Here is an 18138-nt window from a genome sequence, read left to right on the forward strand (position 1 = left end):
ACCTGGTCTGTCAATATCTCCTTGCAATTTTATGCCATCGTCTGGGCTGCCTACAATGCCACCTAACATTGTATCAACAGCAGCAGTGAAGAGGCCTATCGCCCATCAAGTCTGCACCGACACACGAAAAACACCTGACCTACCGACCTAACCCCATTTGCCAGCAGTTGATCCATAGCCTTGAATGTTCTGACATGCCAGTCTTCATCCAGGTACTTTTTAAAGGATGTGAGGCAACCCGCCTCTACCACCCTCCCAGGCAGTGCGTTCCAGACCGTCACCACCCTTTGGGTGAAAAGGTTTTTCCTCAACCCCCCTGCTTAACATCTTGCCCCTCACCATGAACTTGTGTCCCCTTGTGACTGACCCTTCAACTGAGGGGAACAGTGGCTCCCTATCCACCCTGACCACACTCCTCACAATTTTGTGCACCTCGATCAGGTCGGCTCTGTCTTCTCTGCTCCAGCGAAAACAACCCACGCCTATCCAACCTCGCTTCGGAACTGAAACGTTCCATCCCAGGCAACATCCTGGTGAATCGCCTCTTCACCCCCTCCAGTGCAATCACATCCTACCTATAATGTGGCGACCAGAACTGTACACAGAACTCCAGGTAATAATAATAATGATGATCTTTATTAGTGTCACAAGTAGGCTTACATTAACCCTGCAACTGTGAAAATCTCCTCGTTGCCACAGTCTGGCCCCTGTTCGGGTACACAGAGGGAGAATTCAGAATGTCCAATTCACCTAACAAGAAGTCGTTCCCCATTTGGAAAATAGTTTGCCCCGATTATTCCTTCCAAAGTGCATAACCTCACACTTTTCCATATTCTATAACATCTGTCACTTCTTTGCTCACTCTCCTAACCTGTCCAAGTCCTTCTGCAGCCTCTCCACTTCCTCAACACTACCTGTTCCTCTACACATCTTTCTATCATCTGAAAGCTTAGCAACAGTGCCCTCTATACCTTCTTCCAGATCGTTAATGTACACTGACCCCTGTGGTTCCCCAATAGTCCCCGGCTGCCATCCTGAAATAGACCCCTTTATCCCCACTCGCCGCCTGTCAACTAATTCTCTAACCTTTCCAGTACCTTGCCCCTAATTCCATGGGCTATTATCTTTATTTAGTAGCCTGTTGTATGGCACCTTGTCAAAGGCCTTCTGGAAACCCAAATGGATCACATCCACTGGCTCTCCTTTGTTTTTACCTACTCAAAGAATTCTCACAGATTTATCAGGCATGACCTCCCCTTGATGAAACCGTGCTGACAGTCCTATTTCACGATGCACTTCCAAGAACTCCGTAATCCCATCCAGACTAACCGGCCTATAATTTCCCATCTTCTATCTCTTTTCTTTCTGAAACTGGGGTGTTACATTCGTCACTTCCCTGTCCCCTGGGAGCCCCTTGACTCCAGTGAATCCTGAAAGATCACCACCAATTTCTCCACAAACTCCGCAGTTATGTCCTTCGGTACCCTGGGGTGTAGTCCATCCGGTCTGGGTGATTTATTCACCTTCAGACCTTTCAGCTTCCCCAGCACCTTCTCCTTAGTGATGGCCACTACACTAACATCTGCCCCCAACTTTCTTTCCCCCACTCCCAGTTTTCTCTTTCCCTCCCCTCTGTTGGATCGCCCTCCTTGCCCCTGGATTTGGAGCATCTTCTGGATTTGGAGCATCTTCTGAAGGCACTGCTGGAAGTACTACTCCAGTGCCTTTGAGGTGCCTGCTCCAAGTTTCCAAAGCCTTTAGAGGGTAGAAAGAGTGAGGGATAGCCAACAGCTCATGGAAAGCGATGGCATGCACGGTTTCACCAGCGCTGCCAATACAATTGATGACCTAAGCAGGCAATGGCTGAGAGCAAAGTGTGGAGGGGAACTCATCAAGGACAGAGAGTCAGTCAGTGCTCACTGGAGGGAACATTCTGAAGAACCCCTCGACCGAGACTCTGTCTTTGGCTTTAACGTCCTCAAGTCCATTCCCCAGTATCGCGTCCGGCTCAGTCCACGTTGGACCCCAATCGGGAGCAGAGTGAAAAAGCCATTCAACACCTGAAAAACAACACGGCCTCTGGAGCAGAATGAATCGCTGCTGAAATTCTGAAGCATGGCGGGGTTACACTCCTGGCATAGCTACACAATCTCATATTCCTCACCTGGGAAGATGGATGCATGCCGGGGGATCTCAGAGACACTGTGACTATATTCAAGAGAGACAAGTCTGATTGTGGTAACTGCACAGGCGACTCCCTGCTGTCTGCCACAGAGATCATTGCCAGGATCTTCCTCAATGATCTCCTCTTCGTGGCCAAAGAGCTCCTTCCCAAGTCACAGGTAGGATTTCTCCCTTCATGGAGGCACCAAAGACATGATCTACACTACTTGACAAACCCAAGGAAAATACAAGGAACAGCATCAATCACAGTTCTTGGTCTTTTCTAACCTCACAAAAGCACTTCACACCGTCAAAGTGATGTTTCATTCAGTATGTTCTTCAAATTTGGCTGTCCTCAGAAATTGGCCACCATCCTCCGCCTGCACAATGATGACACACAAGCCATGATCCTCATCAATGGACACACCCCAGACACTATCTCAGCGAAGACTGGGATCAGACAGGGCTGTGTCACTGCATGAACCCTTTTCCCCATCACGGTAGTACAGAGGTTAGCACTGTTGCTTCACAGCACCAGGGACCTGGGTTCGATTCCCACTTGGGTCACTGTGCGGCGTCTGCACATTCTCCCCGTGTCTGCGTGGGTCTCCCACAAGTCCTGAAAGACGTGAGGTGAATTGTAAGTTGAACTGGACATTCTGAATTTTCCCTCAATTTACCCGAACAGGCGCTGGAGTGTGGCAACTAGTTGATTTTCACAGTAACTTCATTGCAGTGTTAATATAAGCCTACTTGTGACAATAATAAAGACCGTTATTATTATGATGCATAAACTCCAAGCTTGTTATAAGAAATTAAATTCTGAATAAAAATCAAGTCAAATCAGTTTGTGTTAATCATAGTTAATCACTGCAGTGTTAATGTAAGCCTACTTGTGACACAAATAAAGATTATCTCACCTCCAGCAAATTACCCACGGGTGTGGAGATGATCGACAGGACAGGAAACCGACACCACCTTCAAAACAAAACCAGAATCAGTTCAACCTCAGACATTAAGCTCCAGTTTGCAGATGCCTGATCTGTTTTTCAATCCATCCATCTCCCTTGATTCTATAACCATTAATACTCTTGTCTCACAAACTTCAATCTATCAGTTTTTATAGTTTCTATTGACAGAATCTGAACAGAATTCCAGATTTCACTATATTTTCTGTGAAGTGATTTCTGACTTTGCCCCTGAACAGCCCAGTCTCAGTTAAACAAATAAATATCACTGATTTGGACATTTAAATGGTGACAATTGCTTTACTCTTAACTGGTTATGTAACAGTATTTCAAAAACATAATAATTTGAGTAAATCTCTGCAGAAGCTGGAAATGTGAAGTGAAAACAGAAAGTTGTGGAAATCCTCAGCAGGTTTGGCAGCTTCTGTGAAGAGAGAGAAAGAGAGTTAACATTTCCAATGCAATCTGATTCTTCTTCACAACTGAGTGTTTGCAGCATTGTGACTTCATTTGGCAAATGTCGTGGTTCCCCAGGACGACAATTCGTTTACACCGATTAAAACAGAGAGTCTGAGCAGCAATCTTCCAAGCAGTAGACTTTATTCACCTAGCACAAGAGAATAAAATCGGGATGTCCGGAACAATCCGATGAGCCCTCAGGCTTACAGTATTTTTATGTACATTTCAGCTCCGTATCTCAAGATTCTTATCTTTCTTATCTTACTTTACAGCCGGACCTTGTTTTGGCCACCATTGTTTTTAGTTGACTTTTATCTGTCTTATTCAAGATTGGTCGCTTCCTTTTTCCTCTCTTTGTCTCTTAAACCATGGTGGTTATAACTCTTGCCCTTATCTACACTTCTCTACTTGTGCAACAATCGTGGTTTAGCTGACTTAGGCCGAATGTGTGGAAACACCTGCTCACTTTATTCTCTCTTTTTTATTATGGTCAACTACTAAAGTGAGCCACTGAGCAGTATTCATTGTTCCCCCAAGTGACTATTGTTTGCCTTCGTTAATTAGTGACTGCTATACTACTTTTCTGGGTCTTCTGCTTTGATCATATCAACTATACTTGATTACATTAGGTCATCTATTCTATGTTTGATTACGTTAGGTCACACGAGGTTACTCTAAATTACATTAGGTTACATAGGTTACATACCCATTTCACTACTCACCTAAATCTGCTTTATCATTTCACTAAACCTATGATTCTGAATTCCATACCTAGCTCATACAATATCCAGTACAAATTCCCAACATGTCCCCCCTTTGAGGCTATTTCCTAGCCTCATCTCAATTACCAAGCTCAAATAACCCCCTCGCTTGATCCCATTCGCATTTTTATTTTAATCATTCTTTGCAGGCAATGTGGAGGAGCCGAATACTTTGGTCAGGGATCAATGCCCCTGTTCTAACTTTATCATAATGTGTTTATCCAGGTTCTGATTCTTGGGTTGCTCCCCCAGATTGCCTGCTCCTGACAGTCATCAGCCAAAAACCTTCCCACCCTTGTCGAGGGAAGGGAAAAAGACTGATTCCTGTGTACAGACTAAGTTCTCTTGGTCCCCCGCGGATTTCAGCAAGGTGCTTATCGTTGTCACCAGACGATCTTCCACTATCGTAGTTAGTTTACAGAGTGACGAGTTTCAACTTCGACCAAGGTCATGGTAAATTCACTCAGCGGGGGCGGCTCAAAGTTTCCCCATTCCTCTGTTTTTCCTCTTGAGCGTGAGTTGCTCATCACCCGAGTCACCATCTGCCGTGCTGCCACCCTGGTAAGGAAGGATCTCAGGACGGGTAGAAAGCAACAAAATATTAATCCCAGAATGATTATTGATGTGATTGCTACAGCTCCAGCCTTGGCAAACCATGCCCCCCATCTTCCGAACATTCTATCCAGCCAACTCCATACCCCCTGTCCAAACCCAGCATTTTTTTTCATTTCTTTCGCAAGATTCTTTAACTTATTCATGGCTTGTGTAAATGACCCCTCTGGACTAGTGTTATTAGGGATAAATGTGCAACACTGATCCCCAAACATAACACACACACCTCCTTTTTCTGCCAGGAGCCAATCTAATGCCTGTCGATTTTGCCACGCCATTTTGCTGGTCGCATCCAACTGCTCTCCCAAGGCCTCCAGGGCAGCATTTGAATAATTAATAAACCTCTGCTGATTATAATAGATGTAATTGATCCACTCAGTATTCTTGTTGGGTGTGATCCAAAAAAAGATGGATTCAAACCCTGCGGCTATTTCGCTTCTAGCTTTGAACTCATTCGGGATGCCTCGGGGCTGTCCGATTGCGTCCATTTGTACGTTAGGGTCAAGGGTATATGCCCTCTTAACTCTTTGTGACTTAGTTCCGTTTTCCACCGGCAGTATCACAGTGCTCTGGGCCAGCATAACTCGGGCACATAGTCCCGTCCAATTCAGTGGTAATCGAGCCAGCAGCCCTTTTTCCGGGCCACAAAGCCACCAGAGATCGGCCAGTTGATTTACTTGATATTCTAATACATAAGGAGAGGGTGGCGTTCCCCCTGTCCGGGCGGGAACAGCAGGGTTGAGCAGACCACGGATGTCGGATATATCCCAAATCCTTTCACACTGTCCTGTGTAGTTTCCCAAACTACTTCCCGTGCTGCCTTCCCTCCAATAGCAATCTTGGATTTGTATATTGGGCTCCACCCTCCATTCCTCTGGGGCCGCGTCCATTGCCGTCTTTGGCCATATTGGACAATCGTGGGCCACATGGTAGGTGCGCTTTTTTACCCCAGCACGCAGGATACATTCGAATGGACACCTCGGCATTTTCCCCTTACAAAGGTTATCACACGCGGATCCTGAACAGTTTATCGTCTCATACGTGTATGTCTGATTCTTATGCGTATATGTCTGTGTGTATGTGTTATATGTACGGCAATTTTCCTTTTTCCATTTTAGCAGCATGGTCCAACAGTCTCCTGATCCCCACGGTATATCAGTTACTTGGGTGCGTGGTCTTTCTGCCGCACATATCACACAGTCTTTCCCATCACTGTTTTTCTTACCAGTATACTCAGCCCATTTCCACCAGATGTTTTTCTGTGCTTTCTCCCAAATAGTATCTGTGCTCACTGACCGTTTACGTCTTGCTTGTCTTAATACTCCACCTTCCTGATTCTGCACCCTTATGTCCTCTGCATCCCACTTTCCTTTGTTACGGGTCAATGAAGTCCTCAAAGGAAATAGTTTCCAAGTCCCAGGTGGGGAACGAGGCCCCCTCCCTGTTCTCACCTCCCCCGGCACCTTGACTAACAGGCCCAGGCTGGGCACTTGTATCATCAGCCAGCTCATGCACAGAACTACTTTCATCATCCTCTACTCTTTCTGTTCTACTTTGGCTCTGTTCCTCCTCCCCACGATTCTCCCCGTGTAGTTCTATCTCTTCCTCGCTGCTACTTCTATCCGCACTGCCACTGTCTTCAATCTCCCTTCTCTCCCCTACCCCTGTTATCGTTCTGGTACAATGGTTCAAGTGATACCACAGTGTACTGCCTTCTACTTGCAACGCCGTGGGAGACACTTTGGTGACTTCAAACGGTCCTTCTCGTCTCGGTTCGTTCCAACGTCTCCGGAACTTCCTGATGTATACTTGATCTCCAAGTTTAATCTGGTGTTCCGTTGCAGGGCTCTCCTCCTCCTTGGCCTTTTCCTGTTCAAATATAGTTCTATGTATAATAGTTAATTGTCGTACATACTCCCTTGCGTCCTGATCTAAACATTCCAGCGCGGGGCCCCCTGCTCCCCTGATCTTTGGCACCGGCATTACTCTTCCTGTCATCATTTCATGTGGGCTCAAATGTGTGATTCTGTTTTCCTGACTCCTGTATTGCATTAGAGCCAATGGCAGAGCATCCATCCAGTTTTTACCTGTCTCGCTGCAAATTTTGCTTATTTTAGCCTTAAGGGTCCCGTTTGCTCTCTCCACCATTCCTTGGGATTGAGGATGATACACACATCCAAACTTCTGCTTTATTCGGAGCGCTGAGAGCGTCTCTCTCAGTGCCCTTCCTATAAAAGCAGATCCATTATCTGAACTTAATTGCATGGGTATGCCAAATCTTGGGATAATTTCCTTTGACAGGAAGTTAATCACCGTTCCAGATCCTTGATCTTTGGATGGTGTTGCTTCTATCCATCTGCTGAATCTATCAATAATCACTAGCATGTATCTTTTCCCTCTTACCACCTTTCCCATATCCACATAGTCCATGCATAGATGTTTAAATGGTCCTTCGGGAATGGGTATATGCCCTATCGGGGCAGTAATGCCCTTCCTGATATTATTCTGAGCACACACCTCACACTGACTTAGTATGTAGTCAATTGAGTTTTGCAGGTATGGTGACCAGAATCCTTCCTTCTTGATCTTTCTAGCCACCTCTCCTCTTGCACAGTGGTCCACTCCATGTGCTTCGCTGATTAGTATGGTTAGTAATGATGTGGGTGCTATGACCAATCCCTCCCCATTTCTCCATATTTTGTCATGTTGTCCCTGTATTGCTCCTCTATCTTTCCACATTGTCTTTTCAGCTACAGGGGCTTCCTCCTGTAACTGTGCCACATCGTCTAATGTGTTTGAGGTTCGATATTCCCCACACCTGGCCCTGGGTGTGGCCTTGCTATTTCTACTGGGGCTATCGTAGCCTCAATGCATCCTGACGCTTCTTTAGCTGCCTTGTCGGCTTTGGTGTTTCCCTGTGTGATGCTATCCGTTCCCTTTTTATGCGCCTGACACTTAATTATGGCTAATTCCCTTGGACCCATCATGGCCCTTATTAAAGCCCTGATTTGACCTTCGTGGTGTATTGGTCCTCCTCCACTTTTCATAAATCCCCTTTGCTTCCATATTGCCCCAAACAGGTGGCAGACCCCGTGGGCATAGGCCGAATCAGTATAAATTTCTACCGCTTCCCCGTTTGCTAACTCACATGCTCTGGTCAGTGCTTCAAGCTCCGCTAACTGGGCTGAGCATGGCTGCTCACATTCTTTTGCCTCTATTACCTCAAATGATTCCCCTCTCTGTTCAACTACTGCATAGCCAGCATGATTTCCCCTATGATCCCTATAACACGAACCATCAACGTACAACGTCCTCTTCTCTTCTGTGCTTAATCTATCTGCCTTCAAGTCTTTCCTCAGTTTCATAAACACTCTTGTCTCTTTTACACACTCATGCTCCTCTCCCTCATGTGGTAATGGCATATAGTCAGCTGGGTTGGCCCTATTACACTTCACTATCGTAATGTCCGGGAATGTGGTCAGCATTTGAAAATGATGAATTCTAGCCGGCGTCAGAACAAACTTCCCTTTTTCAATCAATTCAGCAACCTTATGGTACACATGTCTGTTTATCGGATATCCCATTGTGACTGTAGCTGCCTTTTCGTACGCCCACCAAGCTGCTGCCAGGCCTTGATAGCACGGAGGATATCCCATTGCTACGTCGTCTAGCTTGGTACTGTAATATGCTACAGCCTGCCTTCGTCTACCCTTGCAATTTTCCTGCGTTAACACTGCTGTAGCAAATCCGGCTTCTCTGTTACTCACAAATAAGTCAAAGGGTTTGTCATAGGTCGGTAAAGCCAATGCTGGTGCCTGTGCCATTTCTTTCTTTATATTCTCAAATGCGTCTGAAGCATCTTTATCCCATCTTAGTTTGGTTCTTAATTCTTCGCACCCTGCCTCCTTCATTACCTTTCGTAGTGCCTGCGTTTTTTCCGCATAGCTTTCCACCCATTCTGAGCTGAATCCTGTCATTCCCAAAAATGTCATCATTTGTCCCACCGTCAGTGGTTTCGGAACTTTTAGTACAGCTTCTATCTGCTGAGAAGCTATCCCCTTCTGCCCTGCTGATATTTCTCTTCCCAAGTACTCCACTTTTTTCTGGCACAGCTGCAGCTTTTTCCTGGATACTTTATGGCCCCCTTCTGCTAGTCTTTCCAATAGTTTTAAACTATCCTTCCTGCATTGTTCTTGTGTTTCTGCGCATAATAATAAATCATCCACATATTGTATCAGTGTTCCTTCCAACTGCACTCCTTTTAAATCTGCTCTCAACACCTGATTGAATACATGTGGGGAGTGTTTAAATCCTTGGGGCATCCTATTGTATGTGTATTGTTTCCCCTCGAACGTAAATGCAAAGAGATACTGACTTTCTTGAGCTAACGGCACACTAAAAAATGCCGAACATAGGTCTATCACAGTAAACCATCTGCTTTCAGGTGGTATATTTGTCAACAAGGTGTAAGGGTTTGGAACCTCTACTGGCATATCTTCCACTACCTCATTAATTGCTCTGAGGTCATGCACCAATCTCCATTTTTCTCCGTCCGCCTTCTTTACCGGTAGCAGCGGTGTATTACACCTGCTCCGGGTTTCTTTTAATACTCCTGCTTCTATCAATCCCTTAATCGTTTCTCTAATTCCTTCAATTGCTTCTGTCTTGATTGGGTATTGCGGCCTATAAGGCCCCTGGCGTCCTGTCTTTAATCTGACTTCAACTGGATTAGCGGTTTTGACCCTCCCTACATCCGTGTCCTGTCTGGACCACAACTCCTGCGGGAGGGAGTTCAAATCCTGCTCTAAACTCTCTCTCCACTCCAGTTCCTGTTTCTCAATTTGCACTCCTATTGTTATTTGCTTTGGTTTCCCAAGCATCTTAGCATCCAAAATTATTTTCATCATTTGTCCATCGCTGGACGTCCAAATATCTACATTGTTTGTCTGGACAAATTCTAAGTCTTGTGCTCTCAACACCATTGGTCCTAGGTCTTTTGATCTATATCCCGGATTCACTTTCAATGTGACATGTGGCTCCGCTCCAGATACAGAGAACCATTTGTCAACCCATTTGTTCCTAACGATTGTGAGGGCCGCTCCCTCTAGTCCGATTAAAATACTTCCTGACTTTATTTCCTGTTCTCGTCCCGCCTCCCTTTCCCATTTCTCCTGTACCTCAGGTTCCTGCTTTTCATCAAATATCATTGTACTGTGTAATTCTGTTCTTGGCCATTTGGCTTGTGGAACCCAGGCGTCTATAAGTTTTCCCCAAACTTCCCATATCTGTTTTTTAACTTGTTCCTCTATATCTCCCAACCAATATACATTAACCCTTTCTTTTCCTGGTATTTCAAGTGGATACATTCCCATCAAATCAATTCCTTGTTCAGTGCATTCTAATTTCAGTCCTAGACCTAGGATTGCATCCCTTCCCAATAGATTTAAAGGAGTTTTATCACATACTAAAATAGGTACATGGGTAGTCTTATTTCCAATGGTAACAGGCACCGGCGTCGTCATTCGAGCTAATGTTACTTTCCCCGAGAACCCCACAGTTTTTACAAACTGGTTTGACAATGGTAAGTGATCCGCATATTTCGTTTGTATGCACGTACATGTGGCGCCGGTGTCTATCATCATGGGGACCTCGATCCCTCCTACTCTAACGTTAACTATAGGTTCCTGCTCTGCGGTTTCTGTTATTTGTACGTACTGTCCTACCATTTTGGGGTTCTCTGGGCCTCCCTATGGGGAACTCTGATGGTTTACCGGCCCTTGAAACATCGGGATGCTGTTCGGCGACACTTGGATCAGTTGCTGGCCTGTCTGCTGCTGGTTTTCTCCCTGCCTGTGGGAATTCCGCGGGCAATTCCTTTTTATGTGCCCTGCCTCCCCGCACCCCCAACACACACCTGAAGGGCCAGGCAATGGTCCCTGTCTCGGAGTCTGATGACTAACCTGTCCCTGTCCTCTCTGATTCTGATAGGGTGGCCTACCACCTCCCTGTCCTTTCCCATTTCTATTCCAGTCAGTCTGACTTTGCAGGGCGTATGGGTTTTGATAATTTAGGCCATAGGCTTCTGGGTTCATGGACAGTGGGAAGGCAGAAATGTTATAGGTTATGATGGGCCGGCCTCCATCTCCGCTCCCCCCTATTATTGGTGCAGGTATTTCCTCTGACTTTTGCTCCACCATCATCGGTGCTATTTTTCTGGGTACGAGATCCTCTTTTGCCTTTATTTTATCCTTGCTTTTGATTTCCTCCAATTGTGCCTGAAGGAGTTTACGTTGTATCTCCTTCAGCTGTTTGTCTGCATTCTTTTCATCTTTGCGATGTCTTTCTACTGCATGGGCAACATAATCCACAAACTCTCGGTAGCTTTTTGAGTCCAAGCCCACTACTTCCTCCAGTCTTGTCTTAGCTGAGACTGGCAAGCCCTCTAGGATTGCAGCCCGGAACATGGAGTTGGTCAGCGGGTCTATTAGAATGTCCCTTTCCGTGTCCCTTCTCCATCTTTTTAACTGCTTTTCCACATATACAGCTGCATTCTCCTCCTCACCCAATGGCTCTCCCCTTAGGGTTTTTACATCCATTCGGTTGGGGTATATATCCCGCAGTGCCTGCCAGATGTCGTGGCGATACGGGTCCATGAGTGTCCCATCTACCTCTGGGTCATAAGCTGCGGTCGGGATGCCAGCACGTCTCATTACTTCCGCCATTTGGTCCATTCCTAGCACCTTTGTCAGGAGAGCTTTGATGTCGCCTAATGCCATCCTTTTTCCCACCATTCCTGCCTCCAACTGTCCAATCCACCTTCCAGCTCCATCCAAAATACTGGGTAATTCATTAATTAAACTAGGCAAATCCTGACCTGACCAAGGGATATACTGCAGTCTGCCACCCTTCAGAATCACCGGGAGCATCCTTTTCTCTCTCCTATCCTCAGCTGGAAACTTCACAGGTTTGTGTTTTTTCCGCGTTGATTTTCTTTGTTCCCCTAACACTGATTGTCCCCCTTCGTCTTCACTACTTTCTTCTGTCTCTCCTTCCATCTTTCCCTCTCTTCTATTTTTCTCTGGGTGCTTCCACATCCATGTTTTCCCCAATCTTCGTCTGTCTGCCCCGTTGTGCACTCCCCAGCATATTTACTCCATGCTCCTTTCTCTTTCTTTTTCCTCTCTGTTCACTCCGACTCTCTTTCCTTCTATTTTTCCCTGTGATGTCTCACTTCCACACTCGGAGGGATCATCTTCTGTTCTCCCCTCATATTCTTTTCTAACATTCTTTCCTTTCCCTTCTCGTTCCTTATCCACTTTCATTACCTCCTTTGCCCATTTCAAAAGTTCGACCACATTTACTTCTTCCTCCAACTCCTTTCTCCTTTGGCTCAGCCCATCCAAATCCTCTTCTGTTTTCCTAGCCGCTTCTTCTATACCTTGTCTCTTTTCTCTCTCCCTTTGTGCCCATTCCTCCTTCGTCATCTGTTCTATGTTATATTCTCCCTCAAAATTCATTGTGCCTGATATAACTGGGTACAGTCCCGTGGAGCTCTGTTCCCCTAAGTATGGGGGCGGGGCTACGTTTGGGTCTTCCAATTCTGCTTTTTCCTGAAGTTGCACTGGCATCTGCATCCTACCTCCCCTCCATACCCTTCTTCTCTCTTTCCCCTCTCGTTCGAATAGTGCTAGTATCTCTAACTCCTTTTCTCGCTTCTCCCTTCTTTTGCTCGACCTATCCTTAATTTTATAGTTCTTTATCATTCCCTTCTGGTCCCCACATCTCTCTATGTCCCATGTGCCTTCCTCCGGCCACTGTGTATTGGTCTTACTTGTTCTTTTGGCCCACTTTTTAGAGACGTGTTCTACATCTCCCCTGAGGGCTGGGAACTTATCCCCTAATATCTCCACTGGTGTTTTAACTTTGTGTGCCATTACTCGTCTTTTCGGACTACTGTCACAATTTTTATCACTTAATCTGTCAGAGTTAGGTATCACAGTGATTTTACTCGCTGTATTATTTTTCCGTGCTCAGTCCCCTGTTTACCTTTCTTTTGGGTTTCCCTTGCCAATATCTGTAACTCTAACCGGGGTCCCGATATCCACTTCCCCGTAGTCCCCTGTCCCGGCACTATCTTCCTCTCCCGGGCTATAGGGTAGTAGGTTTTCACTTGCTCGTCTATGTGTACAGAAACCCTGTATCGGTCAGATTCCTTTATTAATTTCTCTAGAGTTTCCAATTTTATTTCGTCTATCCAATTCCTATCGGCTATTCCTTCCCAGTTTACATACGGCCACTCATTCTTTATCTCCTCTAAGTTAGTTATATGTGTAATCTTTTTCCAATCCAGTGTTGCTTCCGTTTTTGTTATTATCCTTTTTAATCCCCTGACTTTTTCTTCTCAACCGGTTGTACCAATCTCGCCACTAGGCGGTTTTGTCAGTGTAATCTTTCCAAGTTGTTAGTTATTACTCTACCTGTGTTCCGATTCTCTCTCTTATTTCTGTCCTCCACGCCGCTACCTCAGATCAGTCTGTTCAAATTGGTCGTTTACTTCCTCTATTCTAGCTGCTAATCCCCTTCTCTGGGTTAGATTCCACTTCTGTGCTTTTGACTACCGTATTAGGTCAGAGAGCGATCTCTCACTGATCTCTCTCCCTCTCGGTTGACGTCCCTTACCCGAGGCCCTGGGTAGGTTTGGACTGGCAGATTTTCCCACACTTACTCTCTTCTGGGCAAGTCGTAACCTGAAAACCCGCTCCAAACCGCTTGACTTAACCTAATTGCATTACTTTAGCGTTCGGCCTTTTTCCCGTCTCACTTTTTACCCATTCACAGACAATACAGTATTCTCAGCGCGCTTTTGCATGCAAAGCTCTACTCTTCAGATCAGACTCAGTCTCTCAAAATATTTTACACAATTTAGTTTTACCTATGCAGGATATCTTTTGGGTTGGGGAGATCCAGGACCAGCAGAAAGTCGGGTGCGCCGGGCCTCGAGATCCCTTTTCCGACAACAAGGATTTACATGCAATACAAATCTGCTCACCTTGCTGTCAGAATGCCGGCTTTGGGATGTCCAGCCCCGGTCGGACCTCCGCCTCCGCCACTCCTTCCAGATGCTTTTCTGGGCGATCTCTCACCAACCCTGCTCGCAGCGCCAATTTTGTCGTGGTTCCCCAGGACGACAATTCGTTTACACCGATTAAAACAGAGAGTCTGAGCAGCAATCTTCCAAGCAGTAGACTTTATTCACCTAGCACAAGAGAATAAAATCGGGATGTCCGGAACAATCCGATGAGCCCTCAGGCTTACAGTCTTTTTATGTACATTTCAGCTCCGTATCTCAAGATTCTTATCTTTCTTATCTTACTTTACAGCCGGACCTTGCTTTGGCCACCATTGTTTTTAGTTGACTTTTATCTGTCTTATTTAAGATTGGTCGCTTCCTTTTTCCTCTCTTTGTCTCTTAAACCATGGTGGTTATAACTCTTGCCCTTATCTACACTTCTCTACTTGTGCAACAATCGTGGTTTAGCTGACTTAGGCCGAATGTGTGGAAACACCTGCTCACTTTATTCTCTCTTTTTTATTATGGTCAACTACTAAAGTGAGCCACTGAGCAGTATTCATTGTTCCCCCAAGTGACTATTGTTTGCCTTCGTTAATTAGTGACTGCTATACTACTTTTCTGGGTCTTCTGCTTTGATCATATCAACTATACTTGATTACATTAGGTCATCTATTCTATGTTTGATTACGTTAGGTCACACGAGGTTACTCTAAATTACATTAGGTTACATAGGTTACATACCCATTTCACTACTCACCTAAATCTGCTTTATCATTTCACTAAAACCAATGATTCTGAATTCCATACCTAGCTCATACAATATCCAGTACAAATTCCCAACAGTACTTAATGATCTGTTGAGCTGCTCGCAGAAAACTACTTTTCACTGTACCTCGGTACACATGACAATAAACAAAATCCAAATCCAACACTGACACACGAAAAACACCTGACCTACCGACCTAACCCCATTTGCCAGCAGTTGATCCATAGCCTTGAATGTTATGACGTGCCAGTCTTCATCCAGGTACTTTTTAAAGGATGTGAGGCAACCTGCTTCTACCACCCTCCCAGGCAGTGCGTTCCAGATTGTCACCACCCTCTGGGTGAAAACGCTTTTCCTCAAACCCCCCCTAAACCCCCTGCCCCTCATCATGAACTTGTGTCCCCTTGTGACTGACCCTTCAACTGAGGGGAACAGCTGCTCCCTACCCACCCTGTCCATGCCCCTCATAATCTTGTGCACCTCGATCAGGTCGCCCCTCAGTCTTCTCTGCTCCAATGAAAATAACCCAAGCCTACCCAACCTCGCTTCATAACTGAAACATTCCATCCCAGGCAACATCCTGGTGAATCGCCTCTTCACCCCTCCAGTGCAATCACAGCCTTCCTTTAATGTGGCAACCAGAACTGCACACAGTACTCCAGCTAATAATAATAATGATAATCTTTATTAGTGTCACAAGTCGGGGCAGCACGGTAGCATAGTGGTTAGCATAATTGATTCACAGCTCCAGGTTCGATTCCCGGCTTGGGTCACTGTCCGTGCGGAGTCTGCACATTCTCTCCGTGTGTGCGTGGGTTTCCTCCGGGTGCTCCGGTTTCCTCCCACAGTCCAAAGATGTGCAGGTTAGGTGGATTGGCCATGCTAAATTGCACTTAGTGTCCAAAATTGCCCTTAGTGTTGGGTGTGGTGACTGGGTTATGGGTATAGGGTGGAGGTGTGGGCTTGGGTAGGGAGCTCTTTCCAAGAGCCGGTGCAGACTCGATGGGCTGAATGGCCTCCTTCTGCACTGTAAATTCTATGATAAGTAGGCTTACATTAACACTGCAATAAAGTTACTGTGAAAATCTCGTCGCCACAGTCCGGCGCCTGTTCAGGTCACAGAGGGAGAATTCAGAATGTATTGAATAGCTGTGGTTCCAACACTGACCCCTGTGGAAGCCCAATAGTCACCGGCTGCCATCCTGAAATAGACCCCTTCATCCCCACTCTCCGCCTTCTGCCTGTCAACTAATTCTCGAACCATTCCAGTACCTTGCCCCGAAGGCCATGGGCTCTTATATTTATTTAGCAGCCTGTTGTACGGCGCCTTGTCAAAGGTTTTCTGGAAACCCAAATGGATCACATCCACTGGCTCTCCTTTGTCGAACTTCCTTTTTACCTCCTCAAAGAATTCTAACAGATTTGTCAGGCATGACCTCCCCTTGATGAAGCCATGTTGACTCAGTCCTATTTTACCATGCACTTCCAAGAACTCCGTAATCTCATCCACAATCATGGCCTCTAAAATCTTATCAACAACCAAAGTCAGAGTAACCTGCCTATAATTTCCCATATTCTACCTTCTTTCTTTCTTAAACTGGGGTGTTACATTAGTCACTTCCCTATCCCCCGGGAGCCCCTTGACTCGTGATCCCTGAAGGATCACCACCAATGGCCCCACAACCTCCGCAGTTATCTCCTTCGGTACCCTGGGGTGTAGTCCATCCGGTCTGGGTGATTTATCCATCTTCAGACCTTTCAGCTTCCCCAGCACCTTCTCCTTAGTGATGGCCACTACACTCACCTCTGCCCCCGACTTTCTTTCCTCCACTCCCAGTTTTCTCTTTCCATCTCCTCTGTGGGACCGCCCTCCTTGCCCCTGGATTTGGAGCATCTTGTGAAGGCACTGCTGGAAGTACTGCTCCAGTGCCTTTTAGGTGCCTGCTCTAGGTTTTCCAAGTTTATGAAGCCTTTAGAAGGTAGAAAGAGTGAGGGATAGCCAACAGCTCATGGAAAGCAATGGCATGCACAATTTCACCAGGGCTGCCAATACAATTGATGATCTAAGCAGTCAATGGCCCACCCCACTGAGAGCAAAGTGTGGAGGGGAACTCATCAAGGACAGAGTGTCAGTCAGTGCTCACTGGAGGGAACATTCTGAAGATTCCCTCGACCGAGACTCTGTCTTTGGCTTTAACGTCCTTAAATCTATTCCCCAGTATCCTGTCCGGCTCAGTCCATGTTGGACCCCAATCGGGAGCAGAGTGAAAAAGCCATTCAACAGCTGAAAAACAACACGGCCTCTGGAGCAGAATGAATCGCTGCTGAAATTCTGAAGCATGGCGGGGTTACACTCCTGGCACAGCGACACAATCTCATATTCCTCACCTGGGGAGATGGATGCATGCCCGGGGATCTCCGAGTCACTGTGACTATATTCAAGAGAGCCAAGTCTGATTGTGGTAACTGCACAGGCGACTCCCTGCTGTCTGCCACACAGAAGATCATTGCCAGGATCCTCCTCAATGATCCCCTCTTCGTGGCCAACGAGCTCCTTCCAGAGTCACAGTTAGGTTTTCTCCCTTCATGAGGCACCAAAGACATGATCTACACTACTTGACAAACCCAAGGAAAATACAAGGAACAGCATCAATCGCAGTTCTTGGTCTTTTCTGACCTCACAAAAACGCTTTATACCGTCAAAGTGATGTTTTATTCAGTATGTTCTTCAAATTTGACTGTCCTCAGAAATTGGCCACCATCCTCCGCCTGCACAATAATGACACACAAGCCATGATCCTCATCAATGGAAACACTCCAGACACTATTTCAGTGAAGATGTGGAGATGCCGGCGTTGGACTGGGGTGAGCACAGTACGAAGTCTTACAACACCAGGTTAAAGTCCAACAGGTTTGGTTCGATGTCACTAGCTTTCGGAGCGCTGCTCCTTCCTCAGGTGAAGGTGATTCACCTGAGGAAGGAGCAGCGCTCCGAAAGCTAGTGACATCGAAACAAACCTGTTGGACTTTAACCTGGTGTTGTAAGACTTCGTACTGTATTTCAGTGAAGACTTGGATCAGACAAGGCTGTGTCACTGCACCAACCCTCTTCCCCTTCACGGTAGCACAGTTGTTAGCACTGTTGCTTCACAGCACCAGGGACCTGGGTTCGATTCCCACTTGGGTCACTGTGCGGAGTCTGCAAGTTCTCCCCGTGTCTGCGTGGGTCTCCCACAAGTCCTGAAAGATGGGAGGTGAATTGTAAGTTGAACTGGACATTCTGTATTTTCCCTCAATTTACCCGAACAGGCTTCAGAGTGTTGGACAAGGGGATTT

The 18138-nt window shown here is 46.2% G+C and overlaps 1 protein-coding gene across 20 annotated transcripts in view; it reads right to left on the reverse strand.

The window, feature by feature from the left end:
* LOC140421473 (uncharacterized) overlaps positions 1-18138 on the reverse strand; it is a 78435-nt gene that overhangs the window by 59232 nt on the left and 1065 nt on the right. For 7 of the 20 annotated variants that reach the window (XR_011946805.1, XM_072506196.1, XM_072506195.1 and 4 more), the window contains one exon: positions 3084-3141. Coding sequence is in view for 11 of the 20 variants with exons in the window: in XM_072506196.1 (XP_072362297.1) it covers positions 3084-3141 (58 nt within the window). In the remaining 9 variants the exon portion in view is untranslated. The other 13 variants (XM_072506175.1, XM_072506176.1, XM_072506177.1 and 10 more) reach the window with 8 other exon arrangements.

Source organism: Scyliorhinus torazame, chromosome 5 (assembly GCF_047496885.1).
Source record: "Scyliorhinus torazame isolate Kashiwa2021f chromosome 5, sScyTor2.1, whole genome shotgun sequence".
Taxonomy (NCBI): domain Eukaryota; kingdom Metazoa; phylum Chordata; class Chondrichthyes; order Carcharhiniformes; family Scyliorhinidae; genus Scyliorhinus; species Scyliorhinus torazame.